Here is a 19918-nt window from a genome sequence, read left to right on the forward strand (position 1 = left end):
GTACTTCGGCTGTTCTAGTGGTCGGGTCGGGATGGCATAAGATGGTTTCTTCATTACGCTCATCCACCACTTGTCCCTTTAATTTGTTTCTCAGCAATGGAAACGGCTCATCCACCATCATCACTAGCCAGTGTTTGATCTTCTGGTAGGATGTACGCATGCGCCCCTCATTGGGTTATCGGAGCTTTCTGGAGTAAGTTGAATGTGCGTTCTCCTCACTCGCATCAAAACTGTTACGATGGGGAAGCTCAGGAAAAACCACTTTGGAATTTTAACGTTTTCGTTATTTTTTACTTTTATCTGCTGTGCGCAAAGGTAAATTAGAATTTGTGTTTTTACGCGCATTATTCAATTACATTGCATGGCATGTATCCTAGGCTATTTAACGCGCCTTCCCACTGTATCTTGTCTTTAAGTAGGTGTTTGCGTTCCGACCCCCTTCTGTTCTGTCTTTCCCCTCAGCGCCAAAGATCTGAGGGATCCCAGTAATATGCCGCTGGTTAAAGACACGGTCGACAGACTGATGAAAGGCTACGACATTCGGTTGAGGCCAGATTTTGGAGGTAAGAAGAAAGGCAAAAGGAGAAAGGCAAATCGAGATGATGAATGTCATGTTTTCTGCCATTTATGACGCGCAGTGCTATACATGTTTAATGAATTGCTGCAAAAAACCTCCGGTACAATTCCCCCCCCATGATCAATCTTCCATCCATAGACTAGGCTACCTCTCCAATTACAGTCACATTACAGTGTAAAAGCGTACCATCCAAATAAAACAGTTTTTCCCCGTCACCAAAAATCTTTCCCAATGTACCACCTTCAAATGATGAAATAAGACATGCTAGACTATTCTGTGTGGAGAAGAAGGGTCTCTTAACTTGACGATCGATTATATTCGCAGCTGGTAGCCTATTGAACTTCTGGTTGCCTACCATTCTGTCTGAAACGAAAATCATCAAAGGAGTTCCAAATGATGATGCTGATGATTATAGCCATTTTAATTGACGATGATAATCATTAAGACTGCATAAAACATTTATCATGTACATTGATGAGAGAACGTGGCGATCTATCATTGACAGCAACCCACTGGTAGAATAACGGTACCACATTCTAGAATAACGGTCACCAAATTCTTATTTCTAATAGGTAAAGAAATAATCCCCTTCTCCTTTTGTTAATAACCTGCTTTTCTTCGCTTCACAGGTGCGCCGGTGGCAGTGGGGATGAATATAGACATAGCCAGCATAGACATGGTGTCTGAAGTCAATATGGTACGTGCATTAATATCATCCTCTTTATATGTTTCTCAGTATGCCTGGCTGAGTAGATTCGTATAGAGAAACCTATAACGTATTGTCATCCATGTTTGAAAAGGGCACTTAACGCATGTCACGTTCTGCATTGTGGTAAATGATGGTAAACGACGTGGCGGAGTCTGATGATAGTTTGATTCTATAATGGGATCGATTCTCGTGTTGAATAGTGTTCTATCGTTCAGTGGGCTCAAGCTCCGTCTCAGGCTCTGCATTTACCATTTTTCCGGCCATGGATGGTGGATGTGTGTTGGTTCCCATTTGAATTCAAAACACACGCTCACTGGCGCACTTGTACTGACATCCTTGCGCAGACGGACGGTCGAGGCTGTGGCGTCTTGTCTTTCAGTTACTGGACTGCTATAATTTTATTTGACATGCGGCGCGTTATAACGTCAAGTCAAGAAGACGAAGGGGCAAAATAGAGATATTTCCCTTTTCTCTCCTAATACAAATTTATTTTCAACGTGATTGCGCCGCGCGCTCCTTTGGGAGAGTTATCTTGCTCGAGCCTCACTTCACTTTGAAGCGAGAGGGGGAGCGCATCATCAGCTACGTAAATTATCCCCCCCCCCCCTTGTCAGATCATGAGTGATGACGTAGACATGTGGTTAATAATGCATGCCTGGACATAGGATGGTAATCACCTGGGTATTTCATCGAGCTCCACTACATAATGATAAGGTTGCGTCCCAAATGACACTCTTCTCCAAAATATAGTGCACTACTTTTTTAAAATTCCATATACAGTGAACTACTATTGACCAGAGCCCTATGGTTCCCTGGTCAAAAGTTGTGTATTATATAGGGGTCCCAGTTGGGGGGGGGGGGGGGGGGGACGACACAGCCTCTGTCTCCGTGCTGGAGAAAACCACTAGGTGCACAGATATGGTATGAAGAGGATCTCTCTCTGTATAAGACAGGCATCTTATGTAACACTGTATCAATGGTTTGCTCTGGAGCAGGCTCAGAGGGGACACTTCTGTTCTCCTTATGCAATTGAATTCATATTTGATTCATTGTTGCATTTACCTGGTTTTTGCAGTGGATGTTATTGCAAAAATTACATTTCATTTATCTGAGTGTACATTTTTCCCTAAATAAGATTTGTGTGGTTAGGTTAGTTGGTTAGATGGCTTGGTTGGTTGGGGCTTGATTCTGGAAACTCAGTGAGTTGTTTGTTGTTGTGGGGTTTGATTCCTGTGTGGGCCATGTGTACTGAATCACTATAATGCTATAGGTCGGCCTGGATAGAAACATCATCAGCTGAATGACCCTAGTACTTCCTGTGAGGAAGGGATGTGGAAGCTAGTTTTGGTTAAAGAGGATGCAGCTAGGATGAAAGGGCTGTGGGGGTCCTCTGGGATGTCAACCAGTATTCCCCTCCCTCCTCCCCTCTTCACCCCTGTCTTCACCTCCCTCCCCCTGTATCTGACCTGGATTTCCATGGAAGCCACCTTTATCTCTCTAAAGGGTGATGTTACATCAAAACTCTGATTCCACATACACTTGCATTCATCCGTAAAAAAAAAAACAGAACAGGACAGAACAGTAAATTGAGAGAGAGATTGAGAGGGAGAGAGAGACAGAGACAGAGACAGAGACAGAGACAGAGACAGAGACAGAGACAGAGACAGAGACAGAGACACAGAGAAACACACAGAGAGAGAGCCAGCCACTCAGTGTGTAACAAAACTGTGCACGACATAATGAACAGAACAGAACAGTGAGAGAGAGAGAGTGACAGATGAGTGAGAGAGAGAGAGAGAGAGACAGAAGAGAGAGAGAGAGAAGAGACAGAAGAGAGAGAGAGAGAGAGAAGAGAGAGAGAGAAGAGAGAGAGACAGAAGAGAGAGAGAGAGACAGGGAGGGAGAGAGAGGGACGACACATCCCACACATGGTATCCTTAATGAAATGATCAAATATACAGACAACAAATTCCAATTGGCTATACTAAAACTCTTTAACATCATCCTTAGCTCTGGCATCTTCCCCAATATTTGGAACCAAGGACTGATCACCCCAATCCACAAAAGTGGAGACAAATTTGACCCCAATAACTACCGTGGGATATCCGTCAACAGCAACCTTGGGAAAATCCTCTGCATTATCATTAACAGCAGACTCATACATTTCCTCAATGAAAACAATGTACTGAGCAAATGTCAAATTGGCTTTTTACCAAATTACCGTACAACAGACCATGTATTCACCTTGCACACACTAATTGACAACCAAACAAACCAAAACAAAGGCAAAGTCTTCTCATGCTTTGTTGATTTCAATAAAGCCTTCGACTCAATTTGGAATGAGGGTCTGCTATACAAATTGATGGAAAGTGGTGTTGGGGGTAAAACATACGACATTATAAAATCCATGTACACAAACAACAAGGGTGCTGTTAAAATGGGAAAAAACACACACATTTCTTTCCACAGGGTCGTGGGGTGAGACAGGGATGCAGCTTAAGCCCCACCCTCTTCAACATATATATATCAAAGAATTGGCGCGGGCACTAGAAAAGTCTGCAGCACCCGGCCTCAACCTGCTAGAATCTGAAGTCAAATGTCTACTGTTTGCTGATGATCTGGTGCTTCTGTCACCAACCAAGGAGGGCCTACAGCAGCACTTAGATATTCTGCACAGATTCTGTCAGACCTGGGCCCTGACAGTAAATCTCAGTAAGACCAAAATAATGGTGTTCCAAAAAAGGTCCAGTCGCCTAACCCTAACCCTAACCCTAACCACAAATACAAATTCCATCTAGACACTGTTGCCCTAGAGCACACAAACTATACATACCTCAGCCTAAACATCAGCGCCACAGGTAACTTCTACAAAGCTGTGAATGATCTGAGACACAAGGCAAGAAGGGCATTCTATGCCATCAAAAGGAACATAAAATTCAACATACCAATTAGGACTTGGCTAAAAATACTTGAATCAGTCATAGAGCCCATTGCCCTTTATGGTTGTGAGGTCTGGAGTCCGCTCACCAACCAAGAATTCACAAAATGGGACAAACACCAAATTGAGACTCTGCATGCAGAATTCTGCAAAAATATCCTCCGTGTACAACGTAGAATACCAAATAATGCATGCAGAGCAGAATTAGGCCGATACCCACTAATTATCCAAATCCAGAAAAGAGCCGTTAAATTCCACCACCACCTAAAGGGAAGCGATTCCCAAACCTTCCATAACTAGGCCATCACCTACAGAGAGATGAGCCTGGAGAAGAGTCCCCTTAGCAAGCTGGTCCTGGGGCTCTGTTCACAAACACAAGCAGACCCCACAGAGTCCCAGGACAGCAACACAATTAGACCACACCAAATTATGAGAAAACAAAAAGATAATTACTTGACACATTGGGAAGAATGAACAAAAAAACAGAGCAAACTAGCATGCTATTTGGCCCTAAACAGAGAGTACACAGTAGCAGAATATCTGACCACTGTGACTGACCAAAACTTAAGGAAAGCTTTGACTATGTAAATAGCCTTGCTATTGAGAAAGGCCGCTGTAGGCAGACATGGCTCTCAAGAGAAGACAGGCTATGTGCACACTGCCCACAAAATGAGGTGGAAACTGAGCTGCACTTCCTAACCTCCTGTCCAATGTACAGTGGGGAGAACAAGTATTTGATACACTGCCGATTTGGCAGGTTTTCCTACTTACAAAGCATGTAGAGGTCTGTAATTTTTATCATAGGTACACTTCAACTGTGAGAGACGGAATCTAAAACAAAAATCCAGAAAATCACATTGTATGATTTTTAAGTAATTAATTAGCATTTTATTGCATGACATAAGTATTTGATGCATCAGAAAAGCAGAACTTAATATTTGGTACAGAAACCTTTGTTTGCAATTACAGAGATCATACGTTTCCTGTAGTTCTTGACCAGGTTTGCACACACTGCAGCAGGAATTTTGGCCCACTCTTCCATACAGACCTTCTCCAGATCCTTCAGGTTTCGGGGCTGTCGCTGGGCAATACGGACTTTCAGCTCCCTCCAAAGATTTTCTATTGGGTTCAGTTCTGGAGACTGGCTAGGCCACTCTAGGACCTTGAGATGCTTCTTACGGAGCCACTCCTTAGTTGCCCTGGCTGTGTGTTTTGGTTCGTTGTCATGCTAGAAGACCCAGCCACGACCCATCTTCAATGCTCTTACTGAGGGAAGGATGTTGTTGGCCAAGATCTCGCGATACATGGCCCCATCCATCCTCCCCTCAATACGGTGCAGTCGTCCTGTCCCCTTTGCAGAAAAGCATCCCCAAAGAATGATGTTCCACCTCCATGCTTCACGGTTGGGATGGTGTCTTAGGGTTGTACTCATCCTTCGTCTTCCTCCAAACACGGTGAGTGGAGTTTAGACCAAAAACCTCTATTTTTGTCTCATCAGACCACATGACCATCTCCCATTCCTCCTTTGGATCATCCAGATGGTCATTGGCAAACTTCAGACGGGCCTGGACATGCGCTGACTTGAGCAGGGGGACCTGGCGTGCGCTGCAGGATTTTAATCTGTCACGGCGTAGTGTGTTACTAATGGTTTTCTTTGAGACTGTGGTCCCAGCTCTCTTCAGGTCATTGACCAGGTCCTGCCGTGTAGTTCTGGGCTGATCCCTCCGCTTCCTCATGATCATTGATGCTCCACGAGGTGAGATCTTGCATGGAGTCCCAGACCGAGGGTGATTGACCGTCATCTTGAACTTCTTCCATTTTCTAATAATTGCACCAACAGTTGTTGCCTTCTCACCAAGCTGCATGCCTATTGTCCTGTAGCCCATCCTTGTGCAGGTCTACAATTTTATCCCTGATGTCCTTACATAGCTCTTTGGTCTTGGCCATTGTGGAGAGGTTGGAGTCTGTCTGATTGAGTGTGTGGACAGGTGTCTTTTATACAGGTAACGAGTTCAAACAGGTGCAGTTAATACAGTTAATGAGTGGAGAACATGAGGGCTTCTTAAAACTTGTTATGGCTGCAATCCCAATACCGGGATCGATATGACAACTACCAGTGAAATAGAGGGCGTCAAATTCAAACCACAGAAATCTCATAATTACATTTCCTAAAACATACATGTGTCTTATACCATTTTAAAGGTAATCTTGTTGTTAATCCCACCAAAGTGTCCGATTTCAAATAGGCTTTTCAGCGAAAGCACTACAAACGATTATGTTAGGTCTCCACCAAACCACAATAAGCACAGCCATTTTCCAGCGAAATATAGCATTCACAAAATGCAGAAATAAAGATAAAATTAATCACTAACCTTGAATTATCTTCATCAGATGACACTCATAGGACTTCATGTTACACAATCCATGCATGTTTTGTTTGATAAAGTTCATATTTATGAACTTTTACATTGGCTATTTAGATTCACTAGTTACAAAAACATCAAGTGATTTTGCATAGCCACATCGTTTCAACAGAAATACTCATCATAAATGTAGATGATAATACAAGTTATAAACATGGAATTCTAGATAAACCTCTCCTTAATGCAACCGCTGTGTCAGATTTAAAAAAAAGTTGACGGAAAAAGCAACACATGCAATAATCTGAGATGGCGCTCAGAACAGAAGCCAAATTAGTCGCCATGTTCGGAGTCAACAGAAACCAGAAAATACATAATAAATGTTTCCTTACCTTTGATGAACTTCATCAGAATGCAGTCCTAGGAATCCCAGGTCCACAATAAATGCTTGATTTGTTCGAAAATGTCCGTTATTTATGTCCAATTAGCTACTTTGGTTAGCGCGTTTGGTAAACAATTCCAAAGTCACAAAGCTTGTCCACTATAACGTGACAAAATGTCCAAAAGTTCCGTAACCGTCAGTAGAAACATGTCAAACGATGTACTGAATCAATCTTTAGAATGTTGTTTACATATATCTTGAATAACGTTCCAAACGGAGAATTAGAATGACTTCAGATGACCGGTGGAACGCAGGTCCTTCCCCTGTGAACTCGCATAGTGTCAACTCGTGGCAGTGGTGACTATTTCCTGTGTCATTCGACCCCCCTTCACATTAGAGTCATCAGACAAAGTTCTATTGACTATTGACATCTAGTGGAAGGCGTAGGAAGTGAAAACTCATCCATATCTCGCTGTAATTTCAATGAGAGCTTGGTTAAAGATCTGCCACCCCCAGAAAAAAAAACATGAAGTGGAATTTCTCATAACTCAAACAGTGTTAGAAACTTCAGAGTGTTTTCTATCCAATACTAATAATACTATGCATATATTAGCAACTGATACTGAGGAGCTGGCCGTTTACAATGGACACCTTTTCATCCAAGCTACTCAATACTGCCCCTGCAGCCATAAAAAGTTAAAGAAAAACTAACATGTCTGTGAGAGCCGGAATTCTTACTGGTTGGTAGGTGATCAAATACTTATGTCATGAAATAAAATGCTAATTAATTACTTAAAAATCATACAATGTGATTTTCTGGATTTTTGTTTTAGATTCCGTCTCTCACAGTTGAAGTGTACCTATGATAAAAATTACAGACCTCTACATGCTTTGTAAGTAGGAAAACCTGCAAAATCGGCAGTGTATCAAATACTTGTTCTCCCCACTGTATGACTATATTAGAGACACATATTTCCCTCAGATTACACAGATCCACAAAGAATTCGAAAACAAATGCAATTTTGATAAACTCCCATATCTACTGGGTGAAATTCCACAGTGTGGCATCACAGCAGCAAGATTTGTGACCTGTTGCCACGAGAAAAGGGCAACCAGTGAAGAACAAACACCATTCTAAATACAACCCATATTTATGCTTATTTATTTTCCCTTGTGTACTTTAACCATTTGTACATTGTTACAACACTGTATATACACATAATATGATGTTTGTAATGTCTTTATTGTTTTGAAACTTCTGTGAGTGTAATGTTTACTGTTAATTTTTATTGTTTATTTCACTTTTGTATATTATCTACCTCACTTGCTTTGGCAATGTTAACGCATGTTTCCCATGCCAATAAAGCCCCTTGAATTGAATTTAATTGAATTGAGAGAGACAGAGAGTGTGACAGATAGAGAGAGAGCGAGAGAGACAGAGAGAGACAGACACAGGAGAGAGGGAGACAGAGAGAGAGAGAGACAGAAGAGCGAGACAGAGAGAGACAGAAGAGGGAGAGAGAGACAGAGAGGGAGAGAGATACAGGAGAGAGGCAGGAGAGAGACAGAGACAGGGAGAGAGAGGCAGGAGAGAGACAGAGACAGGGAGAGAGAGACAGAGAGAGAGACAGGGAGAGAGACAGAGCGGGAGAGAGAGACAGGAGAGAGAGACAGGAGAGAGACAGGAGAGAGAGAGCGAGAGAGAGACAGGAGAGAGACAGAGACAGGGAGAGAGAGAGACAGGAGAGAGACAGAGACAGGGAGAGAGAGAGAGACAGAGAGAGAGAGAGAGACAGAGACAGTAAGAGAGAGACATAGACAGAGAGGGAGAGAGAGATAGAGAGGGAGAGAGAGACGGGAGAGAGAGAGACAGGAGAGAGACAGGAGAGAGAGACAGAAGAGAGAGACAGGAGAGAGACAGGAGAGAGAGAGAGACAGAAATAGAGACAGAGACAGGGAGAGAGAGAGAGACAGAAACAGAGACAGAGAGAGAGAGAGGGAGAGAGAGACAGAGAGAGGCAGAGAGAGACAGACAGAGAGGGAGAGAGAGAGAGAGAGGTAGAGAGAGACAGGAGAGAGACAGGAGAGTGAAAGAGACAGAGAGAGACAGAGACATGGAGAGAGAGACATAGACGGAGAGAGACAGAGACAGAGAGAGACAGAGAGAGAGCCACAGAGAGAGAGAGAAAGAGAGAGAGAGAGAGAGAGAGAGAGAGAGAGAGAGAGAGAGAGAGAGAGAGAGAGAGAGAGAGAGTGAGAGAGAGAGAGAGAGAGACACAGAGAGAGACAGAGAGAGAGAGCCACAGAGAGAGACATAGACAGAGAGACAGAGACAGAGACAGAGACAGAGAGAGAGAGCGAGAGAGAGAGAGAGAGAGAGAGAGAGAGAGAGAGAGAGAGAGCGAGAGAGGGTGAGGACTGACGTCATGCCAACTCCCTGTAGCTATGAAAACATTCATCTCATTTCCTTTCACGGAGGAGAGAGAATTGGCTTGCAGGGCAGGATCATGCATCTCCTCTCTTCCGCTCATCCTCTCTTCCAAAACGGCTGCCGACACATTTAGATGAAATGAAAACTGCAAAAAATAATCTCCCTCCCTCCCGCCCTCTGTCTCTCTCTGTCTCTGTCTCTCTTTCCTTCCCTCTCCCTCATTCTCCCTTCTCTCTCTCCCTCTCACTTGCCATCGGCCCACACATAGTCATTATTACCTTTTGAATGTGAATCCTCCTCTCATGGTTATGTAACAACCTTCTAACAACAGACAGGTTGGTGATACTGGAGTTCCTCTCTGTCTCCTCTAACAACAGACAGGTTGGTGATACTGGAGTTCCTCTCTGTCTCTAACAACAGACAGGTTGGTGATACTGGAGTTCCTCTCTGTCTCTAACAGCAGACAGGTTGGTGATACTGGAGTTCCTCTCTGTCTCCTCTAACAACAGACAGGTTGGTGATACTGGAGTTCCTCTCTGTCTCTAACAACAGACAGGTTGTTGGTGGTACTGGGATTCAGAGCCAGCTTCAAACAGACAGGTTGTTGGTGGTACTGGGTTTCAGAGCCAGCTTCAAACAGACAGGTTGTTGGTGGTACTGGGTTTCAGAGCCAGCTTCAAACAGACAGGTTGTTGGTGGTACTGGGTTTCAGAGCCAGCTTCAAACAGACAGGTTGTTGGTGGTACTGGGTTTCAGAGCCAGCTTCAAACAGACAGGTTGTTGGTGGTACTGGGTTTCAGAGCCAGCTTCAAACAGACAGGTTGTTGGTGGTACTGGGTTTCAGAGCCAGCTTCAAACAGACAGGTTGTTGGTGGTACTGGGTTTCAGAGCCAGCTTCAAACAGATAGGTTGTTGGTGGTACTGGGTTTCAGAGCCAGCTTCAAACAGACAGGTTGTTGGTGGTACTGGGTTTCAGAGCCAGCTTCAAACAGACAGGTTGTTGGTGGTACTGGGTTTCAGAGCCAGCTTCAAACAGACAGGTTGTTGGTGGTACTGGGTTTCAGAGCCAGCTTCAAACAGACAGGTTGTTGGTGGTACTGGGTTTCAGAGCCAGCTTCAAACTCAAACAGACAGGTTGTTGGTGGTACTGGGTTTCAGAGCCAGCTTCAAACTCAAACAGACAGGTTGTTGGTGGTACTGGGTTTCAGAGCCAGCTTCAAACTCAAACAGACAGGTTGTTGGTGGTACTGGGTTTCAGAGCCAGCTTCAAACAGACAGGTTGTTGGTGGTACTGGGTTTCAGAGCCAGCTTCAAACAGACAGGTTGTTGGTGGTACTGGGTTTCAGAGCCAGCTTCAAACAGACAGGTTGTTGGTGGTACTGGGTTTCAGAGCCAGCTTCAAACAGACAGGTTGTTGGTGGTACTGGGTTTCAGAGCCAGCTTCAAACAGACAGGTTGTTGGTGGTACTGGGTTTCAGAGCCAGCTTCAAACTCAAACAGACAGGTTGTTGGTGGTACTGGGTTTCAGAGCCAGCTTCAAACAGACAGGTTGTTGGTGGTACTGGGTTTCAGAGCCTGCTTCAAACAGACAGGTTGTTGGTGGTACTGGGTTTCAGAGCCAGCTTCAAACAGACAGGTTGTTGGTGGTACTGGGTTTCAGAGCCAGCTTCAAACAGACAGGTTGTTGGTGGTACTGGGTTTCAGAGCCAGCTTCAAACAGACAGGTTGTTGGTGGTACTGGGTTTCAGAGCCAGCTTCAAACAGACAGGTTGTTGGTGGTACTGGGTTTCAGAGCCTGCTTCAAACAGACAGGTTGTTGGTGGTACTGGGTTTCAGAGCCAGCTTCAAACAGACAGGTTGTTGGTGGTACTGGGTTTCAGAGCCAGCTTCAAACAGACAGGTTGTTGGTGGTACTGGGTTTCAGAGCCAGCTTCAAACAGACAGGTTGTTGGTGGTACTGGGTTTCAGAGCCAGCTTCAAACAGACAGGTTGTTGGTGGTACTGGGTTTCAGAGCCTGCTTCAAACAGACAGGTTGTTGGTGGTACTGGGTTTCAGAGCCAGCTTCAAACAGACAGGTTGTTGGTGGTACTGGGTTTCAGAGCCAGCTTCAAACAGACAGGTTGTTGGTGGTACTGGGTTTCAGAGCCAGCTTCAAACAGACAGGTTGTTGGTGGTACTGGGTTTCAGAGCCAGCTTCAAACAGACAGGTTGTTGGTGGTACTGGGTTTCAGAGCCAGCTTCAAACAGACAGGTTGTTGGTGGTACTGGGTTTCAGAGCCAGCTTCAAACTCAAACAGACAGGTTGTTGGTGGTACTGGGTTTCAGAGCCAGCTTCAAACAGACAGGTTGTTGGTGGTACTGGGTTTCAGAGCCAGCTTCAAACTCAAACAGACAGGTTGTTGGTGGTACTGGGTTTCAGAGCCAGCTTCAAACAGACAGGTTGTTGGTGGTACTGGGTTTCAGAGCCAGCTTCAAACAGACAGGTTGTTGGTGGTACTGTGTTTCAGAGCCAGCTTCAAACTCAAACAGACAGGTTGTTGGTGGTACTGGGTTTCAGAGCCAGCTTCAAACAGACAGGTTGTTGGTGGTACTGGGTTTCAGAGCCAGCTTCAAACTCAAACAGACAGGTTGTTGGTGGTACTGGGTTTCAGAGCCAGCTTCAAACTCAAACAGACAGGTTGTTGGTGGTACTGGGTTTCAGAGCCAGCTTCAAACAGACAGGTTGTTGGTGGTACTGGGTTTCAGAGCCAGCTTCAAACAGATGGTCACTATAATACCCCCCCATCCCAACACATCCCTGGGGCGGCAGGGTAGCCTAGTGGTCACTATAATACCCCCCCGTCCCAACACATCCCTGGGGCGGCAGGGTAGCCTAGTGGTCACTATAATACCCCCCCGCCCCAACACATCCCTGGGGCGGCAGGGTAGCCTAGTGGTCACTATAATACCCCCCCCGTCCCAACACATTCATGGGGCGGCAGGGTAGCCTAGTGGTCACTATAATACCCCCCAGTCCCAACACATCCCTGGGGCGGCAGGGTAGCCTAGTGGTTAGAGCGTTGGACTAGTAACCGGAAGGTTGGAAGTTCAAATCCCTGAGTTGATGAGGTACAAATCTGTCGTTCTGCCTCTGACACAGACACATCACTATAATAACCCCCACCACACAGACACATCAATATAATACCCCCCCCCCCACACAGACACATCACTATAATACCCCCACACAGACACATCACTATAATACCCCCACACAGACACATCACTATATTACCCCCCACCACACAGACACATCACTATAATACCCCCCCCCCCACCACACAGACACATCAGTATAATACCCCCACCACACAGACACATCACTATATTACCCCCCACCACACAGACACATCACTATAATACCCCCCACCACACAGACACATCACTATAATACCCCCACCAAACAGACACATCACTATAATACCCCCCACCACACAGACACATCACTATAATACCCCTCCCCCTACCACACAGACACATCACTATAATACCCCCACACAGACACATCACTATAATCCCCCTACATAGACACATCACTATAATACCCCCCACCACACAGACACATCACTATATTACCCCCACACAGACACATCACTATAATACCCCCACCACACAGACACATCACTATAATACCCCCACACAGACACATCACTATAATACCCCCACACAGACACATCACTATATTACCCCCCACCACACAGACACATCACTATAATACCCCCCCCACCACACAGACACATCAGTATAATACCCCCACCACACAGACACATCACTATATTACCCTCCACCACACAGACACATCACTATAATACCCCCCACCACACAGACACATCACTATAATACCCCCACCAAACAGACACATCACTATAATACCCCCCACCACACAGACACATCACTATAATACCCCCACCACACAGACACATCACTATAATACCCCCCACCACACAGACACATCACTATAATACCCCTCCCCCTACCACACAGACACATCACTATAATACCCCCACACAGACACATCACTATAATACCCCCACACAGACACATCACTATAATACCCCCACACAGACACATCACTATATTACCCCCACACAGACACATCACTATAATACCCCCCACCACACAGACACATCACTATAATACCCTCACACAGACACATCACTATAATACCCCCACACAGACACATCACTATAATACCCCCCCACCACACAGACACATCACTATAAAACCCCCACACAGACACATCACTATAATACCCCCACATAGACACATCACTATAATACCCCCACACAGACACATCACTATAATACCCCCACATAGACATATCACTATAATACCCCCCACCACACAGACACATCACTATATTACCCCACACAGACACATCAGTATAATACCCCCCACCACATAGACACATCACTATAATACCCCCCACCACACAGACACATCACTATAATACCCCCACACAGACACATCACTATATTACCCCCCACCACACAGACACATCACTATAATACCCCCCCCACCACACAGACACATCAGTATAATACCCCCACCACACAGACACATCACTATATTACCCTCCACCACACAGACACATCACTATAATACCCCCCACCACACAGACACATCACTATAATACCCCCACCAAACAGACACATCACTATAATACCCCCCACCACACAGACACATCACTATAATACCCCCACCACACAGACACATCACTATAATACCCCCCACCACACAGACACATCACTATAATACCCCTCCCCCTACCACACAGACACATCACTATAATACCCCCACACAGACACATCACTATAATACCCCCACATAGACACATCACTATAATACCCCCCACCACACAGACACATCACTATATTACCCCCACACAGACACATCACTATAATACCCCCCACCACACAGACACATCACTATAATACCCTCACACAGACACATCACTATAATACCCCCACACAGACACATCACTATAATACCCCCCCACCACACAGACACATCACTATAAAACCCCCACACAGACACATCACTATAATACCCCCACATAGACACATCACTATAATACCCCCACACAGACACATCACTATAATACCCCCACATAGACATATCACTATAATACCCCCACATAGACATATCACTATAATACCCCCCACCACACAGACACATCACTATATTACCCCCACACAGACACATCAGTATAATACCCCCCACCACATAGACACATCACTATAATACCCCCCACCACACAGACACATCACTATAATACCCCCCACCACATAGACACATCACTATAATACCCCCCACCACACAGACACATCACTATAATACCCCCCACCACACAGACACATCACTATAATACCCCTCCCCCCACCACACAGACACATCACTATAATACCCCCCACCACACAGACACATCACTATAATACCCCCCACCACACAGACACATCACTATAATACCTCCCCCTACGACACAGACACATCAGTATAATACCCCCACCACACAGACACATCACTATAATACCCCACCACACAGACACATCACTATAATACCCCCCACCACACAGACACATCACTATAATACCTCCCCCTACCACACAGACACATCTGTATAATACCCCCACCACACAGACACATCACTATAATACCCCACCACACAGACACATCACTATAATACCCCCACACAGACACATCACTATAATACCCCCACACAGACACATCACTATAAAACCCCCACACAGACACATCACTATAATACCCCTCCCCCTACCACACAGACACATCACTATAATACCCCCACACAGACACATCACTATAATACCCCCCACCACACAGACACATCACTATAATACCCCCCACCACACAGACACATCACTATATTACTCCCACACAGACACATCACTATAATACCCCCCACCACACAGACACATCACTATAATACCCCCCACCACACAGACACATCACTATAATACCCCCCACCACACAGACACATCACTATATTACCCCCCACCACACAGACACATCAGTATAATACCCCCCACCACACAGACACATCACTATAATACCCCCCACCACACAGACACACCACTATAATACCCCTCCCCCCACCACACAGACACATCACTATAATACCCCCCGCCACACAGACACACCACTATAATACCCCCCCACCACCACACAGACACATCACTATAATACCCCCCCCACCACACAGACACATCACTATATTACCCCCCACCACACAGACACATCACTATAATACCCCCCACCACACAGACACATCAGTATAATATGTGTCACAGACACATATTATAGTGATGTGTCTGTGTGGTGGGGGACCACACAGACACATCACTATAATACCCCCCACCTCACAGACACATCACTATATTACCCCCCACCACACAGACACATCACTATAATACCCCCCCACCACACAGACACATCACTATATTACCCCCCACCACACAGACACATCACTATAATACCCCCCACCACACAGACACATCACTATATTACCCCCCTGGTGAGAGGAGAAGGTGGGGCTCCAGCTGTATGCATGTCCCCTAATTAGAACAGGAACAAACTCCTCCTACAATGAAACAACTCTCTTTTGTCAGGGCTGATTGAAGCCGTAGTGGTGCTTTTTATTCAGCTGCATGTGTGTGTGTGTGTGTGTTTCACTTTGTTTGTGTGTGTGTTTGTATAAGTGTGTGGGGTGGGTTGGATGTTTGTGTGTGCATGTTTGAACATGTTCACACACACACACATACACACACACACACACACACACACAAACACACACACACGCACACACACACACACGCACACACACACACACACACACACACACACACACACACACACACTGTCACACCCTGACCATAGTTTGCTTTGTATGTTTCTATGTTTTGTTTGGTCGGGGGTGTGATCTGAGTGGGCATTCTATGTTGTGTGTCTAGTTTGTCTGTTTCTGTGTTTGGCCTGATATGGTTCTCAATCAGAGGCAGGTGTTAGTCGTTGTCTCTGATTGGGAACCATATTTAGGTAGCCTGTTTTGTCATTGTGGGTTGTGGGTGATTGTCTATGTTAGTTGCTTGTGTCAGCACATTTCGTATATAGCTTTACGGTCGTTATTCATTTATTGTTTTGTTCAGTTTACTTCGAGCTCTCGTCATCCATTAAAATGATGCATTCACACCACCCTGCGCTTTGGTCTGCTTCTTAACACACACACACACAAGCACACAAGCACGAACAAGCATGAAAGGTCAGCTTTGTTGTGGGGCGATGCAGGCCTGTATGTCGGCCAGCCCTGCCAGCCGGGTTGCACATGCTGAAGTACACGGGGCTCTGTGGAGCTCCTCAGATCCATTATAACCATGTGTAGCACATAGGGATGTGTGTCTCACTCCTCAGCCTGAAGTGTCCCCACTTGCACTGCTGAATAGCCAGTTGGTGAGACCACTTGCACTGCTGAATAGCCAGCTGGTGAGACCACTTGCACTGCTGAATAGCCAGCTGGTGAGACCACTTGCACTGCTGAATAGCCAGCTGGTGATACCACTTGCACTGCTGAATAGCCAGCTGGTGAGACCACTTGCACTGCTGAATAGCCAGCTGGTGAGACCACTTGCACTTCTGAATAGCCAGCTGGTGAGACCACTTGCACTGCTGAATAGCCAGCTGGTGAGACCACTTGCACTGCTGAATAGCCAGCTGGTGAGACCACTTGCACTGTTGAATAGCCAGCTGGTGAGACCACTTGCACAACTGAATAGCTTGCTGGTGAGACGCTTCAGGAGGGTGGTCACATGTGGGAGATCCTGGGTTCGAGCCTCACTGTGAGACGATTTAGGAGGAAGCTGTACTCACGTCTGTTACACACGCACACACACCACACCCACACAAACAGAGCGCACACACACACACACAGAGCGCACACACACACACACAGAGCGCACACACACAGAGTGCACACACACACAGAGAGCATGCACACACACAGAGCGCACACACACAGAGCGCACACACACAGAGTGCACACACACACAGAGAGCATGCACACACACAGAGCGCACACACACACACAGAGCGCACACACACAGAGCACACACACACAAACAAAGAGCAGACACACACACATACACAGAGCGCACGCACACACACACACACAGAGCGCTCGCACACACACAGAGCACACACACAGCCAGCCAGTGTCCTGATGGCCACAGCGAGCCAGTGTCCTGGTGGCCATGCCAACCAGGTCTCCATGACATTAGAATATGGAGCTAAAGGCCCAGGAGGAGTCAGAGGAGAGACCATGCTTTGTGCACTGTGTGTGTATGTTTGTGTGTGTCATTGTGTGTGTGTGTGTGTGTGCATGTGTCACTGTGTGTGGCACTGTGTGTGTGTGTGTCACTGTGTGTGTGTGTGTGTCACTGTGTGTGTGTGTGTGTCACTGTGCGTGTGTGTGTGTGTGTGTCACTGTGTGTGGCACTGTGTGTGTGCGTGCTCCCTCCCTTGCCTCTGTCCTCCCTCCTGACTCACTGGGCTCAGTGGAAATGGAAATGTGGCCCAAATGTGATATTATGAGGACCAATTTCTGGTACTTCTCCTCCCTCCTTTCCTCTCTTCCTTATTCCCCTCTCCTCATCTCCTCTCCCCTCCTCCTCCTCCTCCTTCCCCCCACCTCTGTCATCTTATTGCTCTGTTGGAATCTGGCCCTTTAGGATTGTAATCTTGTTTTCACAAATATACACTGTTGAGTGTATATGTAGTTGAACGGTTGTAGGGTTGTGAGGTTGAATGGTTGTAGGGTTGTGAGGTGTAACGGTTGTAGGGTTGTAGGGTTGTGAGGTTGTAAGATTGTGAGGTTGAACGATTGTGAGGTGGAACGGTTGTAGGATTGTAGGGTTGTGAGGTTGAACTGTTGTGAGGTAGAATGGTTGTAGGGTTGTGAGGTGGAATGGTTGTGAGGTTGAACAGTTGTAGGGGTGTAAGGTGGAACTGTTGTGATGTAGAATGGTTGTAGGGTTGTGAGGTGGAATGGTTGTGAGTTTGAACAGTTGTAGGGGTGTAAGGTGGAACAGTTGTAGGGTTGTGAGGTTGAACGGTTGTATGGTTGTAGGGTTGTGAGGTGGAACGTTTGTAGGGTTGAAGTGTTGTGAGGTGGAACGGTTGTAGGGTTGTGAGGTTGTACGGTTGTTGGGTTGTAGGGTTGTGAGGTTGTACGGTTGTAAGGTTGTGAGGTTGAATGGTTGTGAGATGGAACAGTTGTGGGGTTGTAGGGGGGAACGGTTGTAGTGTTGTAGGGTTGTGAGGTTGAACAGTTGTAGGGTTTTGGGGTTTTAAGGTTGAACAGTTGTAGGGTTGTAGGGCTGTGCGTAGAATGGTTGTTGGGTTGTGAGGTGGAACGGTTGTAGGGTTGTGAGGTGGAACGGTTGTAGGGTTGTAGGGTTGTGAGGTTGTAAGGTTGTATGGTTGTGAGGTTGAAAGGTTGTGAGGTGGAACAGTTGTGGTGTTGCAGGGTTGTGGGGTTGAACACTTGTAGAGTTTTGGGGTTTTAAGGTTGAACAGTTGTAGGATTGTAGGGTTGTGCATAGAATGGTTGTAGGGTTGTGAGGTGGAACGGATGTAGGGTTGTAAGGTTGTGAGGTTGTACGGTTGTAGGGTTGTGAGGCTGTGAGGTGGAATGGTTGTGGGGTTGTAGTGTTGTGAGGTGGAAAATGTTGTAGTGTTGTAGGGTTGTGAGAGTGAACAGTTGTAGGGTTGTGAGGTGGAATGGTTGTAGGGTTGTAGGGTTGTGAGGTGGAACCGTTGTAGTGTTGTAGGGTTGTGAGGTGGAATGGTTGTAGGGTATGAGGTGGAACCGTTGTAGAGTTGTAGGGTGTGAGGTGGAACCGTTGTAGGGTTGTAGGGTGTGAGGTGGAACCGTTGTAGGGTTTTGAGGTGGAAAGGTTGTAGGGTTGTAGGGTTTTGAGATGGAACGATTGTAGGGTTGTAGGGTTGTGAGGTGGAACAGTTGTAGGGTTGTAGGGTTGTAGGGTTGTAAGGTGTAACGGTTGTAGGGATGTAGGGTTGTGAGGTGGAACGGTTGTATGGTTGTGAGGTTGAACGGTTGTAGGGTTGTAGGATTGTGATGTAGAATGGTTGTAGGGTTGTGAGGTTGAACGGTTGTATGGTTGTAGGGTTGTGAGGTGGAACGTTTGTAGGGTTGAAGTGTTGTGAGGTTGTACGGTTGTTGGGTTGTAGGGTTGTGAGGTTGTACAGTTGTGAGGTTGAATGGTTGTGAGGTGGAATGGTTGTAGGGTTGTGAGGTTGTACGGTTGTAAGGTTGTGAGGTTGAATGGTTGTGAGGTTGAACGGTTGTATGGTTGAACGGTTGTGAGGTGGAACGGTTGTAGGGTTGTAGGGTGTGAGGTTGTACGGTTGTGAGGTTGAACGGTTGTAGGGTTGTAGGGTGTGAGGTT

At 46.1% G+C, this 19918-nt stretch overlaps 1 protein-coding gene across 2 annotated transcripts in view; it reads left to right on the forward strand.

The window, feature by feature from the left end:
• The window catches only part of LOC109878334 (gamma-aminobutyric acid receptor subunit beta-2), an 82171-nt gene continuing 62253 nt past the window's right edge, over window positions 1-19918 (forward strand). Inside the window, exons 1-3 of one of the 2 annotated variants that reach the window (XM_031798154.1) lie at window positions 1-315; window positions 463-563; window positions 1207-1274. In XM_031798154.1, coding sequence (XP_031654014.1) covers window positions 203-315; window positions 463-563; window positions 1207-1274 — 282 coding nt within the window. In that variant the 5' untranslated portion in view covers window positions 1-202. The remainder of the gene's footprint in view (window positions 316-462; window positions 564-1206; window positions 1275-19918) is intronic. The other variant, XM_031798155.1, reaches the window with a different exon arrangement.

Source organism: Oncorhynchus kisutch, linkage group LG19 (genome assembly GCF_002021735.2).
Source record: "Oncorhynchus kisutch isolate 150728-3 linkage group LG19, Okis_V2, whole genome shotgun sequence".
Classification (NCBI taxonomy): Eukaryota; Metazoa; Chordata; class Actinopteri; order Salmoniformes; family Salmonidae; genus Oncorhynchus; species Oncorhynchus kisutch.